This window comes from Manduca sexta, chromosome 4 (assembly GCF_014839805.1).
Source record: "Manduca sexta isolate Smith_Timp_Sample1 chromosome 4, JHU_Msex_v1.0, whole genome shotgun sequence".
Classification (NCBI taxonomy): domain Eukaryota; kingdom Metazoa; phylum Arthropoda; class Insecta; order Lepidoptera; family Sphingidae; genus Manduca; species Manduca sexta.
Genome location: NC_051118.1, coordinates 10,438,385 through 10,455,425, shown reverse-complemented (window position 1 = coordinate 10,455,425; position 17,041 = coordinate 10,438,385). Strand labels below are relative to the sequence as shown.

Here is a 17,041-nt window from a genome sequence, read left to right as displayed (position 1 = left end):
AGGTTTCTCATATGTGTCTGCCTTTGTAGGTACCGCGGCAATGTCTATTTCTACCGCCAAACAGCAGTGTGTAGTCACTGTTGTGTTCCGGTTTGAAGAACATGGTAGCCAGTCTAACTACTGGATATAATAAGACATGTCTCAGGATGACGAGCGCAATGGAATATCAAACAATACTTAGTTATACGAGCATGTTTAAAAAAAGGCCATTAACACGCCATTATTAGACGCCTTCCTTATCTATACTTCATATATATTCATAACTAGCGACCCGCCCCGGCTTCGCACAGGTGCAATATTTCTCCACTATTTAATGGATGTTATTATACATATAAAACTTTCTCTTGAATCACTCTATCTATTAAAAAAACCGCAACAAAATCCGTTGCGTAGTTTTAAAGATTTAAGCACACATAGGGACAGAGAAAGCGACTTTGTTTTGTACTATGTAGTGATGTAGCATAATTTAATTCTCTTCTCGTAATAGATGGAAATCTGTCGTTTATCTGAGTGAATTAAGCTGTAAGCGGCGGATGCAGTGTGGAATCGGACGTCCGCATGTCAATTTATCCTTCCTTGATATATGGGCGGGAAGAATGTCGAACATTCAGCACAGTTACTCTTTATTGTGGGTTACAAATGTATTGTAACTTTAGTATTATACTAATATTACGTTACGTCAATTTTGCACACGTTTTTCGAAATCATACGGAACTATGGAAAAAAAAATTATTCGTTAATTTCTATATTGATTTTTGCTTGCAGTTCCTTTGTGATAGTTCTTTTACGGTTCTAAAAGTCTGTAAAAGTAATTGACCATTTTACGAGTAATAAATAGCCTATTATAGTAACAAAGTTTCTGGTTATTCTTTGTACGAAACATCCACATTCATTGGCCAGTTGCTGCGTCTACTTCTAACAAACATAGTTCATTATGACACAGTTTCGCCTTACAAGGTTAATAAAATAATACTGATCCTGTATGATTTAAAGATCTGCGCATAATAAAAATCACTTCACAATTTGCTGTAACAAGGTTACACAAAACACCTTTTTTAAGATATTGACGTATTTCCAGACACAATAGTAGAGTCATTCATCTCCATTTTAACCTTTGTTAGCAGTCCTTGCCGACCGTGTGTCCCATTTCTCCCAGGCCTTTATTTAAATAGAGGCCGATTTAAATGATAATATTTTTCATGAACAAAAGTTTTTGCGGTTTCGAAATAAGACAGACGAGTAATGATATTACGTTGTGTAAGGAACCTTGTTATTTAATTAAGTCCCTTGTTATTAGGTTCGGTTTGGGTCAGTACTGCGACCTTAGTTAATTATGTTATAAGCACTGTTAATATTGTTATTCTATATAATATAATAGTATTATCAGCCCCGTATTATATACTGTCCCTTTGGGCACGGGCCTCCTCTACTTCTGAGAGGGATTTAAGTCCATCACGCTGGCCTAGTGCGGATTGGTAGACTTCACACATCCTCACAATTCCTATAGAAAACCTCTGGTTACAGGTTTCCTCACGATGTTTTCCTTCACCGTTAAAGTAAACAATAATTCATAAAGAATACGCACATAATTTTAGAAAAGTTAGATATGTACCTGCCGACATTCGTCTCGGCAGTCCTTTGTATACCCAACTAGGCTATCGCCGCTCCTGTTATATTATATTTTATATTAATTGAATATCTTAGTTAATCATATTTGATTTTACGAATGAAAAGAAGTACTGACATTGTGTTTTAAGTACAGTTTATATTATTATAATTGTAACCATTAAAGGCTAAAATTTTAAAATCATAAGATCGTTTCATGAAAAAAATTAAACCTTTAACTAAATAGCAACATAACACTACGTATAATAAAGTATAATAATAGAACGAACCAAAAATCGCAATATATTTTTGATTACAACACCAAAAACATGGATGGTGGGCCTCGTTAGGAACCAGACTACCAAACTACCTTGTAAGTTTTGTCACTATAAATAAGATGATAATTTACACACGCACATCACGCATTTATCCCCGAAGGGGTATGCAGAGGCGAAACCAGGGCACCCACTTTTAGCCAAGTGTGTTCCGTCCCATGATGTGATAGGGAGCGAGCCTATCGTCATATCGGGCACAAATTCCAGACTCCGGGCTGATACTGAGCAGAAAAACCCAAATATCACTTTGCCCGACCCGGTATTCGAACCCAGGACCTCAGAGCGCTGTCGTACCGCGCATGCAGTACAACTACGCCACCAAGGCAGATGATAATTTAGTAGCACCTATGTATATGTTATTTAGAGTTCCTTTTCGGAAATTACCTTTCGCCACTAGTAAGTCATAAAGTAGTAATAATATAGGTAGTTGGTAACAATTATTTAAACTACTCTGAAAATCTCTGCTTGAACATAAATACTTATTTGAGAAGACAAAAGTAACTGCTATCGATAGTAGAATGCTACGTAAACAGGAAAATGGTTTGAAAATCAATAAGTAATTCTAAACTTCAATAAAATATTTTTCTAAAAACTGTGCAAAACCGTTCAAAAGCAAAAAACGGTTGACTTGTTAAGTGCGAAATGCTAAAAAAATAATTCTCCCGTGGCACTTGGCGGTCTTTGCTAAAACCGGTCATTTGCATGGAAAAGTGTGTTATGTCAACATGTTTTTTTTTCTGGAGCTCTCATTACCGACTCCACAGTTCTAGATACGGTCGGCATAAAAAGTTTGAATGCAACTTTAGATAACAATTTTAGTGTTCAAAACCAAACTAATTCAAGCCGGTTTGAAACTTTAAGTCAGTTTCATTTAAATGGTCAATTGTGAGAATCTTATATTAAAAGTAAATTCGGAGCGACATAGTCGTGAAATAACGACCAAGCTCCTTAAATAAAGATTAAAAAAAATCGAATGTCAATTTGACTTGACTTATTAATTTTATTTATAATTTTGAAGTACTTAATATATAATTAATTGATTATTTGACCACTGTACGCGCTCATTTCTTTTGTACCGAGTAGTTGGTATTTATAAATAAAATATTATATTTTTTTTTACTGTTTTGTGCCAATTATATGCATAAAATAGTATAGTTTTTTCTAATTTAAATCAATCATTAAAAACAGTAAATACCAAATTACCTACTTCATTGGTCAACGCTGTCAACGCAAATTAAACTTAGTTTACTTAACTTTACTAATTAATTTCGATTGCATTGCTGACCGTACAAGTCGCAAAGGTCACTAGAGCACGCACACTAGTGTAAGCAGTATATTCGGCTGTCATTCGCATTGCGTTGAGACTCCATTCACAGTATTCCAGATAGCATTTAAGGTATAGAAACTGACCCTGAGAAGGGCCTAAATATAGAACTACACCGACATAATATAGTGGCTAATGATGTATTTGGTCATTCAATGGTAGACAAAACCAGTCGAAGGTTTTATTTAGGTTTAATTAAGAACCTTTTATAATCTAAATTTTGTAGGCAATAGAATAATTTTAAGACAACCATTACTTAAGCTTACTAGTCTTTAAGAACAGAGACTTTCCCACCCTCACCCACCGCTACACCTCCTGTAAGCCAGGATCAGCAGTGGCACGCATTGTGACACCGAGCAGTGAAGCTCGGCGATTCTCAGCAGTCTTTAAGAACAGACAATCATTATCATCAGCCGCAGGATGTCCACTGCAGGACATGGGCCTACCCCAATTATTTTCAGATCGACCTATGGGAAGTGACCCGCATCCAGCAGCTCCAGTGACTTTTATTAGGTCATCTGTCCATCTCGTGGGTGAACAAGCAATACAAATAATTATTACTTAATGTTATTATTTTAATTTCGATTGTATTGCGGACCGTACAAGGTCAGTAGTTCACGCACATAAATATAACGGTACATTCGTTCACTCGCATTGTCTTGAGACAATTCTTTGAACAACATTTTTTATTGAAGGAATAGTTTCTCCCTCTCTTCAATGTTTTTTCTTCTTCTTCTTCATGTTGCCGTACGCTGAAGGGTCCACGATTATGTACTTTCCTTAATTTGTAAAATAATATTTTAACAATTGTGTAGTACAATAAATTGAATTGAATTGAGACTCTATTTACGGTATTCCAGATCGACGAGCTATAGAAAGTGTCTCTGATCTATAGAAAGTGTCTCTGAGAAGGGCTCAAATATAGAACGAGCTACGAAAACGAACAGTGTTTGTTGGTACCTTATTATTTTTTAAGATAAAGATATGTTTATTCTGCAAATATGGGTAAATAACGATGACTTAACATGAGATTCCTCAGAGCAACCATATTTAATCAAAAAAATTTAGATATATATAATATATATAAATAAAAAATAAATTAGATGTTTCTGTTTAAATAACTCAACACGAAGTATAAAGTTTTTAATAAAGTGCCTAAAGTAGGTATATTTACAACGAGCCCACATATCAATGGACAAGGGCAGATTTGTTCCTGAGAGTAGAAATAACGCACTAAATCTAACCAACATTTAATACAAAAAAAAATCTCTATTACGTAAACAACTCAGTAATAAAAGGATTTTCTATTTTTATTTTTTATGAAGTCAAATTAAAAGATTTCAAATCTATACACTAATCTATAAACTATAAAATATATTGCCTTGTTCCTTATTGATGAATGACCTGAAATATTAAGGAATTTACCAGCGTAAAAATGCTTTAATCATCATACAATTTTAATAAAAATGTACTACATAAAGAACTGCATTAAACTGCAGACAATACATTCTCATAAAATCACACTAGATTCAAGTATCCTGGCTCCTCTCCAGAGATGCTTGAGATGTATGCGCGGAATATTCAAAACATTGCGAAAGCATTTTATAAAATTCTGTGCCATTTCTGTATATGAATGTAGTGCACTTACTTAGGAAATAACAACGAAGAGTGCAGATATTGGTCTACTGCTGCGTTTAAGTCTAGGATTCGAATCATAGATTTAGCCAAAAACAATTGTGAATGGGTTTTTTCATCTTAAAAATTACTTCGTAGCTCAGTCTAGTTGGTGGTGTGAAACCCTATGGTGCTTCAGAGAGCAAAAATAGGCACTCTTACAAACTAACTAGTATGCAACTGTGTAGTTAATACTTAAATATCAATTCATTATAACTAATGACAAACCAAAGGTAAGCTATGTATCATCTTTATACAAGTAGGTATACATTGGAGTCCAATAACTCCAGATAATAAACCGTACATTGTACAATCAGCAACCCGCGCTCCACTATTGCTGTTTATACTTAATTCACCGGAAACCGGAATTTATTTGGCACTTAACTTCCGGCTCACCTGGCGCCATTAATCCGTGCTCGTTGCGCGGCATTTTAATAAGCATTATAAACAATGTAAAGAGACAATAAAATCGGCCATTTTAGAAACGAATGTTAAAATCTGCGAGGCGGGAATGAAGGGAACTGAGTAAGGATGTTTAAAGGCGAAGTTCAAGATTTCTACGTGGAAGCGCTAATTCTGACGTAATAGATTGCTCGTGCAATTGGGTTTACTAAGTGTATGCTTAGGATATGTATGGAGTGCAAAGAGTTCTATGATCATATAGAGCGGATATTGGGAAGGTTGTCAATAATTTTGAACTTATGCGACGGTCGCGGCAAAGAATTTTGAGATTATATAGAGGCGACATTAAGAAGATTGTAATACAAAAAAATTGCGCTCATACGATGGTTATTCCATCTACCTTGAAATAGCAAAACACCAGTAAATACGGCATATTTTCCCATATCATTATTTGCATGTTTTTAATGCGCATATTAACGACTTTTTGTAAATTGACCGAAGAAAGATGAGGCGCAGAATCATTGGCTTTACGTACTTTCCGTGGAAAGGGGTATCGCACCAACTTCCTGACTCCGACGACAGAGCAATTTTTAAGATGGACAAACCCAGTTATAATTATATTTTGCCAGACCCGGGATTCGAACCCAGGACTTTAGCGCCGTAGTCGTACTCGTACCACGTACTCATTACAACTACACCACCAAGGGAGTTATCTATTTTAATATTTATTTCTAAACTTAGTACCTACATTAATCAGATATAAAAAAAAATCATTAAAACAATTTCATCCTTAAAACAAATTACAAGACGAAAATAAAATTCTTAAAAAATGAACACCGTAATCTCAACCATCCTTTAAATCCCATACGGTTGCGGGACTAATGTCCGGGATTTCCCGGGAATGCGCGGCTCCCACGGGATCATTAAGATAAAGCAGGTCGAGACTCGTTTACCACGCCTTAACAGAATAAAATGATCATTCCGCGCGTTCTGTGATGTAACCGCGGCATTTATTTGAAGTCTTCAACGTGTTTAAAAAGAAAATAAAGTGACCTTACGTCAGTTAGATAATGTGTTTATTTATATTTTTTTATACTAAAATTTGTACCTGTATAACGTAGTCTTAATGCTGAGGCGTTTTCTGCAAGTTAACCTTTGGTTGGTGCAGAAATGTAACAATATTGGTAAGTGAAATTAAAATATGATAGAATATTAGGAATAAGTTATTGGTATTTAAATAATTTGGTTAGTTATATAAAGAATCACGACCTTTTCGTTTTCATAACTAATTTGTATAAGCAAATAATATTACTAATATTAGACTGCTTCGGTGGCGTAGTTCTACTGAATGCGCGGTATAACAACGCTCTGAGGTCCTGGGTTCGAATCCCGGGTCGGGCAAAGTGATATTTGGGTTTTTCTGCACAGTATCACCTCGGAGTCTGGAATTTGTACCTGATATGGCGATAGGCTCGCCTTCTATCACATCATGGGACGGAACACACTTGGCGAAAAGTGGGGGCCCTGGTTGCGTCTCTGCATACCCCTTGGGGGATAAATGCGTGATGTTGTGTGTGTGTAATAATATTACATATTAAATAAATCAATTATAATTTACGGTTTATTGATATTACTATATTGTACTGGCCTACCGCTAGGCAGGAGCCTCTACTTCTGAGAACGATTAGGCCTTAGTCCAGCACGCTGGCTTAGTGCGAATTGGTAGACTTCTAAACCCACAAAACTCCTATAGAGAACTTCTCAGGTATACAGGTTTCTTCACGATGTCTTCCTTCACCATTAAAGCATGCCATTATCCACAAAGAATACAATACTTCAGAAGAGTCAGAGGTGCGTGCCCTTGGATTTTGAGCCTACGGATATTCGTTCGCCAGTCCGTTCCACACCCATCTAGGCTATCACTAATATAACATTGTTGCACTTCAATATCTTTGTGAGGGCATTTGTGACGTCATACCTTTTTTGCCAGAAAACACCAAGCGTTTGACAAATCGAAGCAGTCGGTCCTTGACTCTCATAGCAACTTTGACTTTTTTAATCAGTATCATGATAGCGTCTGCGCGACGCCTTAATAACAGAATCAAAGCCATCCCAACACCTGAATCAGACGTTAATGCTTCAAAAAAATTCAATTTTCGCAAACAGCGGAACGGTTTTTCGCAAAACTTTATTACAATTACAATATTCCGTCGAATCGAAATCCTTAGCATATTGAAAATGAGAGTCTCGGATAAATATCGCTTTCCGTCAAGGGCCGCACTCGGCGCGCTTTACGGGGTTCAAAAGGCTTTTGATGTTGAGTGGGGGGTAAAAGCTTGTTTCAAACGCTAACGATGTTATTATTCGTCATCGTAAGGCGAATTTTGGGTTAACTGGAAATTATTAAAGACCTTTAAATATTTTACAAACGTTCGAAATCTTTGAGCATATTGATTCATTACTCATGTATTTTTTTTTAATATGTTTATGTATTTTAATGTAAATGGATTTTGAAGATATTCGTATGCATATTATTTCTTACTGTCCGATGATTGTTATATGGGGAAAAGATGATTTCATCTATTTACGATAGTTTGATAACAAGGTGGTAAAAATATTGTTAGTATAAAAGTATATTTGTAAGGGTATTTGTGACACTTGTGCTATACTGAGCGTTTGACAGACCGAGGTACTTAGTTGGTCATTGACAGCTGTATAAGTCGATTGGTTGATGAAAGTATTTCTGTAGTCAGTAATATTTATTTTTCTTCTAATTAAAATCGCATCAGTTCTTAACACTATATATTTCAATAATGACGACTGGAATATAACATATATAGTAAGCACTTTTATATTCATGTATTGAGGTAGTACGGAATTGATTCCTTGGTCTATAATTTATTATCTAAACAAGGGAATTTAAAAACCGATCAAATACTTTACATTTAAAATCTTCATAATTTGACCCTCACAAAATCCTCCAACTACGTCCCTACAGATATGGCGCGACAAGTAAAATTAAAATTTACTGCGTTCCTTTTTCGCTTTCTTTCACAGTTTTTGTGACGCCAATCGTAACCGGGTGTCAAAATTACGCGACGAGCGACGATACGGTTTGATTTGAGAATCGATTTTCGATCAAAAGTACATTAGACAGTTTATTAATAAAGTATTTTATTTGTATGGCCTTTAAATCTATTTTAGAAGTTGAAGATTAATGAAATACGGTGTTGATTTTATTGTTAAGTACATTTTGCCCGGGGTTCCGCCCGCGTAATAACTCTTCCGGGATAAAAGTCCCGTTTTATATTTCCCGGGATAAATAGCCTATAGAACTCAGGAGTAATGTTACTTCCTGTTAGTGGAAGAATTTTCTAAATCGGTTCATTAGTTCCAGATATAAGTCCCTACAAACTTTTCCTCTTTATAACATTAATATAGATTACTTTTACGAGCGATTTTTAAATACAATATCAATAAACTTAAAATAACACACTCTTACGCCTCTGTTACCCTAAGTGTACCCAGTTTTTGTCGTGTGTATATTCTAAGGTGTCCCATGATGTGATATTCGAATCTATCGTACCGGACACATTCCAGACTCCGGACTGATACTGGGCAATAACCTAATATAATTTTTCCCGACCTGGGATTCGAATCCGAGACCTCAGCTCGGTAATCTTCCCTTCCTTCCAAAATCCCTGCACGCCCCCACAAACTACGCTATCAACGTAGTCATCATATTTTATGAACAATAACAATAAAATTGTTTTATTTTATTTTCAAAACACGTTTTACATAATTGAATTATGTCTGGTGATTAGACGATAAGCTAGTAAAATTAATTAGCTTTCAAAGTTTTGTTAGTTTAATCGCAAACAAGATAAAGCAGTTAAATATTTGTAGTTAGTTATCGCTCAGCCAAATACAAGTTGTGAGGTACTGATCTAACCTGTATTTTTATGCACCAATAGTTTTAAGTAGAAGAGATAAAACATTATAAATGTGTAGTCAGGTTTGTTTCTATGTAAATAACAAAGTTACGACGCTATTTATTTTTGTAATTGAGAAATGTCGATAGATAATGTAACTTTGAGTTTTCGGATGACCAACACCTCAGTCCGCCGTGACCACGAAGGTTACAAAATCTTTGAAATGTCGGGAGAAAATTATAATACTAAAACCGCGATAAAATCTGCAAAATAGTTTTATTTTATATCTAACATTCGCGTAAACATAAGAAATTATTAAACTATGACGAGTTAACATATCTACAAAACGTGCATATTATTATGGACGCAACAAGTAAGTAACAAATCCTGTGTAGATGACGTCCGATTGACGTTCATCAATGAATAATAAAGTCCCTAAGACTTGGTAAGAGACGATTATTTAATAAACTAACTATCAATTTGTAAGAATTTACCAATGGACGCTAGAAAACTAGAATTATAATATAAGTTCTTAAAAAAAATATATCTTTTTAAAATTTTGCGATCATATTTTTTTTTGCAAATATGTGTTCTTTGTTAATAATAAAATTGGTACATTGCTGATGATATATTTGTATCAGCCGAATACAACGTATAAAACGCGCCATAGTTACCCACGTAAGTCGCGCTCCGTGATCAGCCTGGGTATATCTATGGTCTAATTATGTGGGCCTTCTCAACTACTGAGACGGTTTAGGCTTTAGTCCACGCTGGCCTACTGCAGGCCGAAATACTTCACATACATTCAAAATTATTATGTGGAATTCCCGTTTGCCTATCTATTATTATAAAAGAGAATTTTAATACCTCCTGAACCTTTTTATTATTGTTTGTTAAATCTTTCGGATGATTGATCATGTTCCGACATTGATGGATGCTGCTTGCATCACAATCGGCCAATTGAGTACATTACGTTACATGTTTATTTATACTTGAGTTATTATGGATATCGTATATAATAGTATAGATATATATTACTACCCGACCCGACAGACGTTGTACCGTCTTAACTATGAATTTGCAGCGCGCTTTCTGTTAATCGTTGACAGTTATTTCAAACAATTGTTAAGTTTTCTTAAATTTTCTAATTTTTCGCGCAATGTTTTTAATTTTTTCTTTCATAAGTTCCTTCTCCTGATAATAACAAACACAACAAAAAAAAAAATGTGAAATCGGTCCAGCCGTTCAGGCGTGATGGCGTGACCAAGGGAAATAGGGATTCATTTTTATATATGTAGATAGATTTAGAACTTTTTTAAGAGGATCATTCCGTCATACGCGATTGTTGTGAAACTTTAACCGTTTACGCGGCACACGCAACAGAAACTCTCAAAAAGAATAAATTTTCTCTATTTTTGCAACATTTTTCATTGATGCTCCGCTCCCATTGGTCATAGTGTGATGTTATATAACCTTTAGCCTTCATAGATTAGTGGGTTATCCAACACGGAAAGAATTTTTTAGTTCGAACCAGTAGATGATGCAATTAGTGCATTCAAACAAACAAACAATCTCTTTAGCTTTATGTAATAGTATAGCGTATTGATTATTAGAACATTCGAGATATATGCTGTATATAATAGTTAAACGTGAACAAACGCGACAGAATCTTGAAATTGAAATATCTCTCATTTTTGTATTTCAGTCATTGAACAACTGTACCTTTAGCCAAGTTTAAAAAAAAAGACGAGGTTTTCAATTCGTTTTTTTGTATTTATACCGTTTACTCTGGGTTTTATGGGCCAATTCACGTTATTCCTATTTTATTTGGCAAAATAAGTTCTCGAAGTGGTCCCACTATAAATTGTATTTTCGTTTTGAGTTCATAGTTTTTTAGCGTATTATAAGTTTCAATAATATGAATAATTTAATGTATTTAAAAAATACTGCCGAACCATAAGTTTATATTATAAATTAATTAGAAATATGGACGACTAGATCCTAGTTTCTTCATATTAGTTTAACTCTATGCAACCTCTAAAGCATCAGAGTCACCTAATAGCACATTAACACCACATCCTTCCAAGAAACTCAAAAAACCTTACCTTCATACAACCAATCCGGAACGCCGTTGTAAATGGTTCCCGGTATCCCGGTGTCGGTGACCCGGTATCCGGTAGAGGATCTCGGAGCTGGCCTGTAGTAAATGTCGTAGTCCTTGATAGTGATGAGTCCGTGGCCTTTCGGAGTCCACGCTGCGAGCAGGAGGTACGGGCCCTCCGTGATAACTCCTCCGATATCGTCAGGCAAAGGCGTGAGAGGGTAGGACTCTCTGAAACAAAAAAAGGTAGATGACGTGATGAATTCACTCGCCTGATAGTAAGCGAATGAGATTATGAATCGCCTGATAGTCGGCAATTTTTGTTGTCTATAAACTATGGAAACTCTACACCAAAATATTGAATTATAAATCTAGGGGCTCTACATTTGTTTCGTCACCCTAGGGGCAATTTATGAACCGCTGTTCTTTCGAAAGCAAATGACAATATAAACCTAAAAGGGAAGCCGGTAGGAATCGTATTATATGGACGCTTCGCAACTGGAATTTAAAGAGTGTTTTATTGAGCAGAGTTGGAGACGATTGAAATGATTAGATGCTTGGTTGGTATCGAAGTTTGTGTTATGTAAAGGAACATCATCATCATCATCAGCCACATAAAGTCCACTGCTGAACATAGGCCTCAGCCAAAGATTTCCAGACGGACCGGTCGAAAGCGGCCTGCATCCTACATGTTACTACGACCTTTATCAAGTCATCTGTCTACCTAAAGGAACATGAAAGGCCATAAATAGAGAGAGGGCAAATGCTATCAATTAATTACTACTATATATAGAACTAGTAGTGGCGAAGGGTCCTTATAATCCGATTCCTACCGGCTTTCCTTTATGTAAAATTTACATTTTACCAACCGCATTTATGCATATTAGTACCTATATATCATAGAACCACTGATTTTTTAAATCTTTATTAAAGCAACTTAGTCGTATTTTTACAAAAATGTCGTTGCATAAGATTTTTTTGTTGCTTTGAATGACGAGACGAGCTTGCCGTTTGCCTGATAGTAAGTGATCCGACCGCCCATAAATAGTAGAAGCACCATCCAACCCCTTGAATTACAAAGTATTGTTTGTTATTCAACAGCGTTCGCCATCCTGAGACATGAGGTATTAAGTCTTATTATGTCCAGTAGTTACACTGCTACAATGTCCTTCAAACCGGAACACAACGGTGACTACACACTGCTGCTTGGCGGCAGAGATAGACATTGCGATGGTACCTACCCAGGCGGACTCTCACATATGAGACACCTACCATCAGTAAATAAATACGCTTTTATTGGTTTACTCACTTCTCATGCCTTTAACCCGGCGAGCGTGTGGTGAAAAAATGTAACAAGGAGTATGAGGCAGGGTATGACATACCCCTTAAAAAAATTGGCTATAAAACTTGTTTCTGAAGAAGTATTATACTATTTATTTTTTGGTATAATAAGACAATACCATCATAACGCATTGGAAATAAAACAATCGCGCCATTTTCACAATTTTATTTTTTTACCTCGATGGAAATAAGTCACTTTGAATTTCAAACAAACACTTTCAGTCTCTTAAAAACTAAAAGAAACTAAAGTAAAACCAGTTTTATGATAAAAAAAAAACTTAATCGTATGATAGAATATGAAATAATTTTCTTTATAAACTAAAAAAATCACAAAAAATTTAGGAACATCTTAGGAACTGGAGATAAAATCTGTGCAGTTTTTGCAAAAAAACGTTACATGCTCCACACTAATAGCCTTTCCTCAGCTTGTTCATGAGTGTTTTGTCTTATGATTATTTTTGTGTGGGGTAATCTCTACATCTAATAAAATGACCAGGAACATTTTGAGTCGATGAAAGTGATTCGTTGATCTGGGAAGAAATTCTCTGACGTATATAAATCGGAATATATATTTTTTGTCATTTCACATCTTCAGGTGTTCGTAAACTAAAAGCCAAGCCTAAGTTACGGATGAAATCGGTCCATTTAGTGTCTTTGCCCTGATTTTCACGAAACATAGGACCCCTGGGGGCACGTGGGCCCCTCTCAGGGATCCGCAAGTAAAATAAAAGTTAAAAGAAAAACTATAAAGTGCACGCTTTTGCACTCTTGTATATCTAAAAAATAAATACAGAAGTAAACTGCTAGTAAAAACAAATTTAAGAATCCAACTGAACAACATCAACCCAAACATTACGACTTTGGTCGCAAAAAAGGTCGCATAAGGTGGCATTAGTGGTCCGCACTAAATAAAAGTTTGCGAAACCCTGTTCTAGTTAGTACATCTTCTATCATGGACCGAAGTTGTTTTTTCTATTTTCAACATCCATTTTCTATTAAAATCTACAATTAAACAAAGAAAATAAGTTAAAATAGCAGAAAAAGCAATTTTAGTTTTTGTCACACCAGCTATGAGGCGGGGTATCACGTACCCGAACTCAGTTTGCAAGCGTGTAACTCGAATGCAGGTTGCCGCGACACTGTGATCACGCCACTATTACCTTCCGCAACCCTGTAACTCCAGCTACTCAAAGAGACTATAAGTTTGAAAGTCAGGCACAAAAAATATACGCCAGTAATTAACATGGGGGGTATGACATACCCCGCCACACGCTCGCCGGGTTAAATATATTTTTTAATATCACCCTAGCCTCTGACGCAGGAGAACTAGACTGTTATTAATGTGAAAAATATTCTTCAATAAATCAAATGACTACGACTCTTGACTTAATGCCGAGTCTATATTTTAGACTTCTAAATAAAATAGAATATGTATGAGTAACCACTTGGGAAGGGAAATTATAATAATTGTTGTCCAATTTATTTTTTAGAAAACACAAGTATTTAGTAACGATGTAACAATATAACTTAGTAAAAATAAACGAGGTACGTGTATAATATAAATATAAAATTGTATATTGAATTTTTTATGTAGTTTGAAATTTTATAATGGATTTGAACGCAATATTTAGTATATTTACACCAATGGCGAAGAGTGAAATCATCAAAATAGAACACGTTACTTACTATTTAATTTACTAATAATACATAGTATGCATCATGGTATGCATTAATCAAGTTTGCAAAGATAACGAAGACCCTTAGCTACTGCTTTATACCCAAATAATTTAAGCTACAGTGTTACGAACCACGTTTGACGTAGAGGGTCTACGCCGCTACGCCGTACATCCGTAGCGTCTCTACATTGCTACGGCGCTACGGATCGTTACTTGTTTTTTATTCAACAATGAACTGAATGAAAGTGGCCGCTGCACAATAGCTTTGCTTTTGCTTTTCGTATCTTCACGCTGTTTACCTTATTAGAGTAGACAAGCAGAAACGTAATAACGCCGTTTATTATTTCAGGTCTGGGATAGATTAAAAACCGTGAATGTTTTATCTAAATAGATCTTTCGTCAGATAGATAAATGTGAGAGCTAAGTAGAGTATATCAAGCTTCTACTATTTGAAAATTTAGATACATGGCAATATATGGTTTATTAAGTTTTTACATCTTACTTTCCAATTATCTATAAATATATTCAGTAAGTACCTTTGACATGATTGTCTTCACAGGTATTACTGTTCTATTTTAATATCAAAACCAAAACACTGATGTATTGTAATGGAACACTGTAGCCAGTTAGCCCATTGAAATGTTACATGCAATATTCGGTCCTTAAATTGTAACATTTCAATGGACTTAGTGTTATGACTGAGTATTATTCGAATTGACTGACGATAAGTAATAGAAAGAAATTAATTTGACAAAATGTTTTTTTTACACAGTGACATTGTTTTACAGTACCTCTTACTTGAGCCTTGATATTTTTAAGCTCAAAGTAATGTATTATTTATGTGTAATCTTAATGCTTATTTACGGACGTTTCCAATAAACGATTCCAATAGTAATTTTTAATCCCATTGCGAAAATAAAATAATGAAAACTCGTCATTTACTACGTCAACAAAAATCTTATTCTGATTGGTACATTTCGAGATAGATAATAAAAGGCGATCGGGATCGTTTAGTATAAATGGCGGTAAATGATCAACTTGCTCAATATCATTGTTTTAAAAATCTATATATGTTATAAAACTAAGTCCCCTTTTCTCTCTGTCTGTATGTTATCGATTTTCTCAAAATCTAGCAGTGGAGAAGGGTCCATATAAACCGATGTCTGCCGGCTTCCCTTTTCTAATTATTTAAAATCAAATTAAAACGATTTGCAGACCGCATTCATCCATATTAGCACCTGTGTATATGTCGGCTTCCCTTATGGAAAATTTCACCTTTCGCCACTGAAATCTACTGAACCGATTTTTATGAAATTTGGTATGAAGACAGTTTAAGACCATGGAGAACTTATAGGCTTTCTATCCTCGGAAAATATATAGCGGAACTTTTAAACCGCAAACCTCATTCACACGGGTAAAGTTGCGATCAAAATCTAGTATAAATATAATGGTAAGCATATTCCATTAAAATTCTTCATTCTCCTAATACACCATTTCATCTAAACATTACCAACAATGGGTTGAAAGGTGCAGAACAAAGCCTTCCTTTCATACATTGCGCCTATCGCTTTACAGCCTTTTGTTCGAGTTTTTAAAGCCCGCCGCTGGCCTTAATTGAATAACCGAGAATTTTCCAAATTTTCCACAAAACACTGAACTTTTGTTTTTAATTAAATCATGCGGGTTTTGTTTGTAATTGATTTTCGTTTTTAACGTATGTGGAGGTTGTGTAAATAATTGTTTTATGGTCGCGGATAATCCATTCGGTGTGATGAACTAAGTTTCGCTCGCGGCTTTGCTTTCTTTTGATTTTTCTTGAATAGTAATAAAATAAAATAAAGTATGTGCAACTCAGAGACAATGTAGATTATTGGAGTTTTATTTTTTATCATTTGAGAAATTACCTTTACTATTATCTTTTTATTAATAACTAGCTTTTGCGCGCGGCTCCGCCCGCGTTAAAAAGCTTTTCAGCCTAAAGTTTTCCGTTATAAAAGTAGTAGTTTTCCGGGAGCCTATGTTCTTCCCAGGGTCTCAAACTGTCTCCATACAAAATTTCATCTTAATACGTTGGGTAGTTTTTCAGTTTAACACGTTCAGGCAGACAGATGCAGCGGGGGACTTTGTTTTATAATATATTTTTTAGAACTTTTTAAGGAGAACAATCCCGTCATACATTATTGTTGCATAACTTTAACCGTTTACGCAGCGCACGCAACGGAAGCTCTTAAAACTAATCATTTTTCCCCGTTTTTACAACATGTTTCATTACTGCTCCGCTCCTATTGGTCATAGTGTGATGATATATAGCCTATAGCACTCCAGGAACAAAGGACTATCCAACACAAAAAGATTTTTTCAGTTCAAACCGGTAGTTCCTTAGATTAGCCATTACTGCTCCGCTCTTATTGGTCATAGCGTGATGATATATAGCCTATAGCGTTCCACAAATAAAGGGCTATCGAACACAAAACGAATTTTTCAGTTGAAACCGATAATTGCTGAGATTACCCATTACTCGTCCGCTCCTATTGGTCATAGCGTGATGATATATAGCCTATAGCACTCCACAAACAAAGGACTATTCAACACAAAAATAATTTTTCAGTTTGGACCTGTAGTTGCTGAGATTAGCCATTACTGCTCCGCTC

At 35.3% G+C, this 17,041-nt stretch overlaps 1 protein-coding gene across 1 annotated transcript in view; it reads right to left on the bottom strand.

Annotated features, from left to right (window-relative positions):
* LOC115450566 (inactive dipeptidyl peptidase 10) overlaps positions 1-17,041 on the bottom strand; it is a 179,553-nt gene that overhangs the window by 30,338 nt on the left and 132,174 nt on the right. The window contains exon 6 of the mRNA XM_037442593.1: positions 11,378-11,604. Coding sequence (XP_037298490.1) covers positions 11,378-11,604 — 227 coding nt within the window. The remainder of the gene's footprint in view (positions 1-11,377; positions 11,605-17,041) is intronic.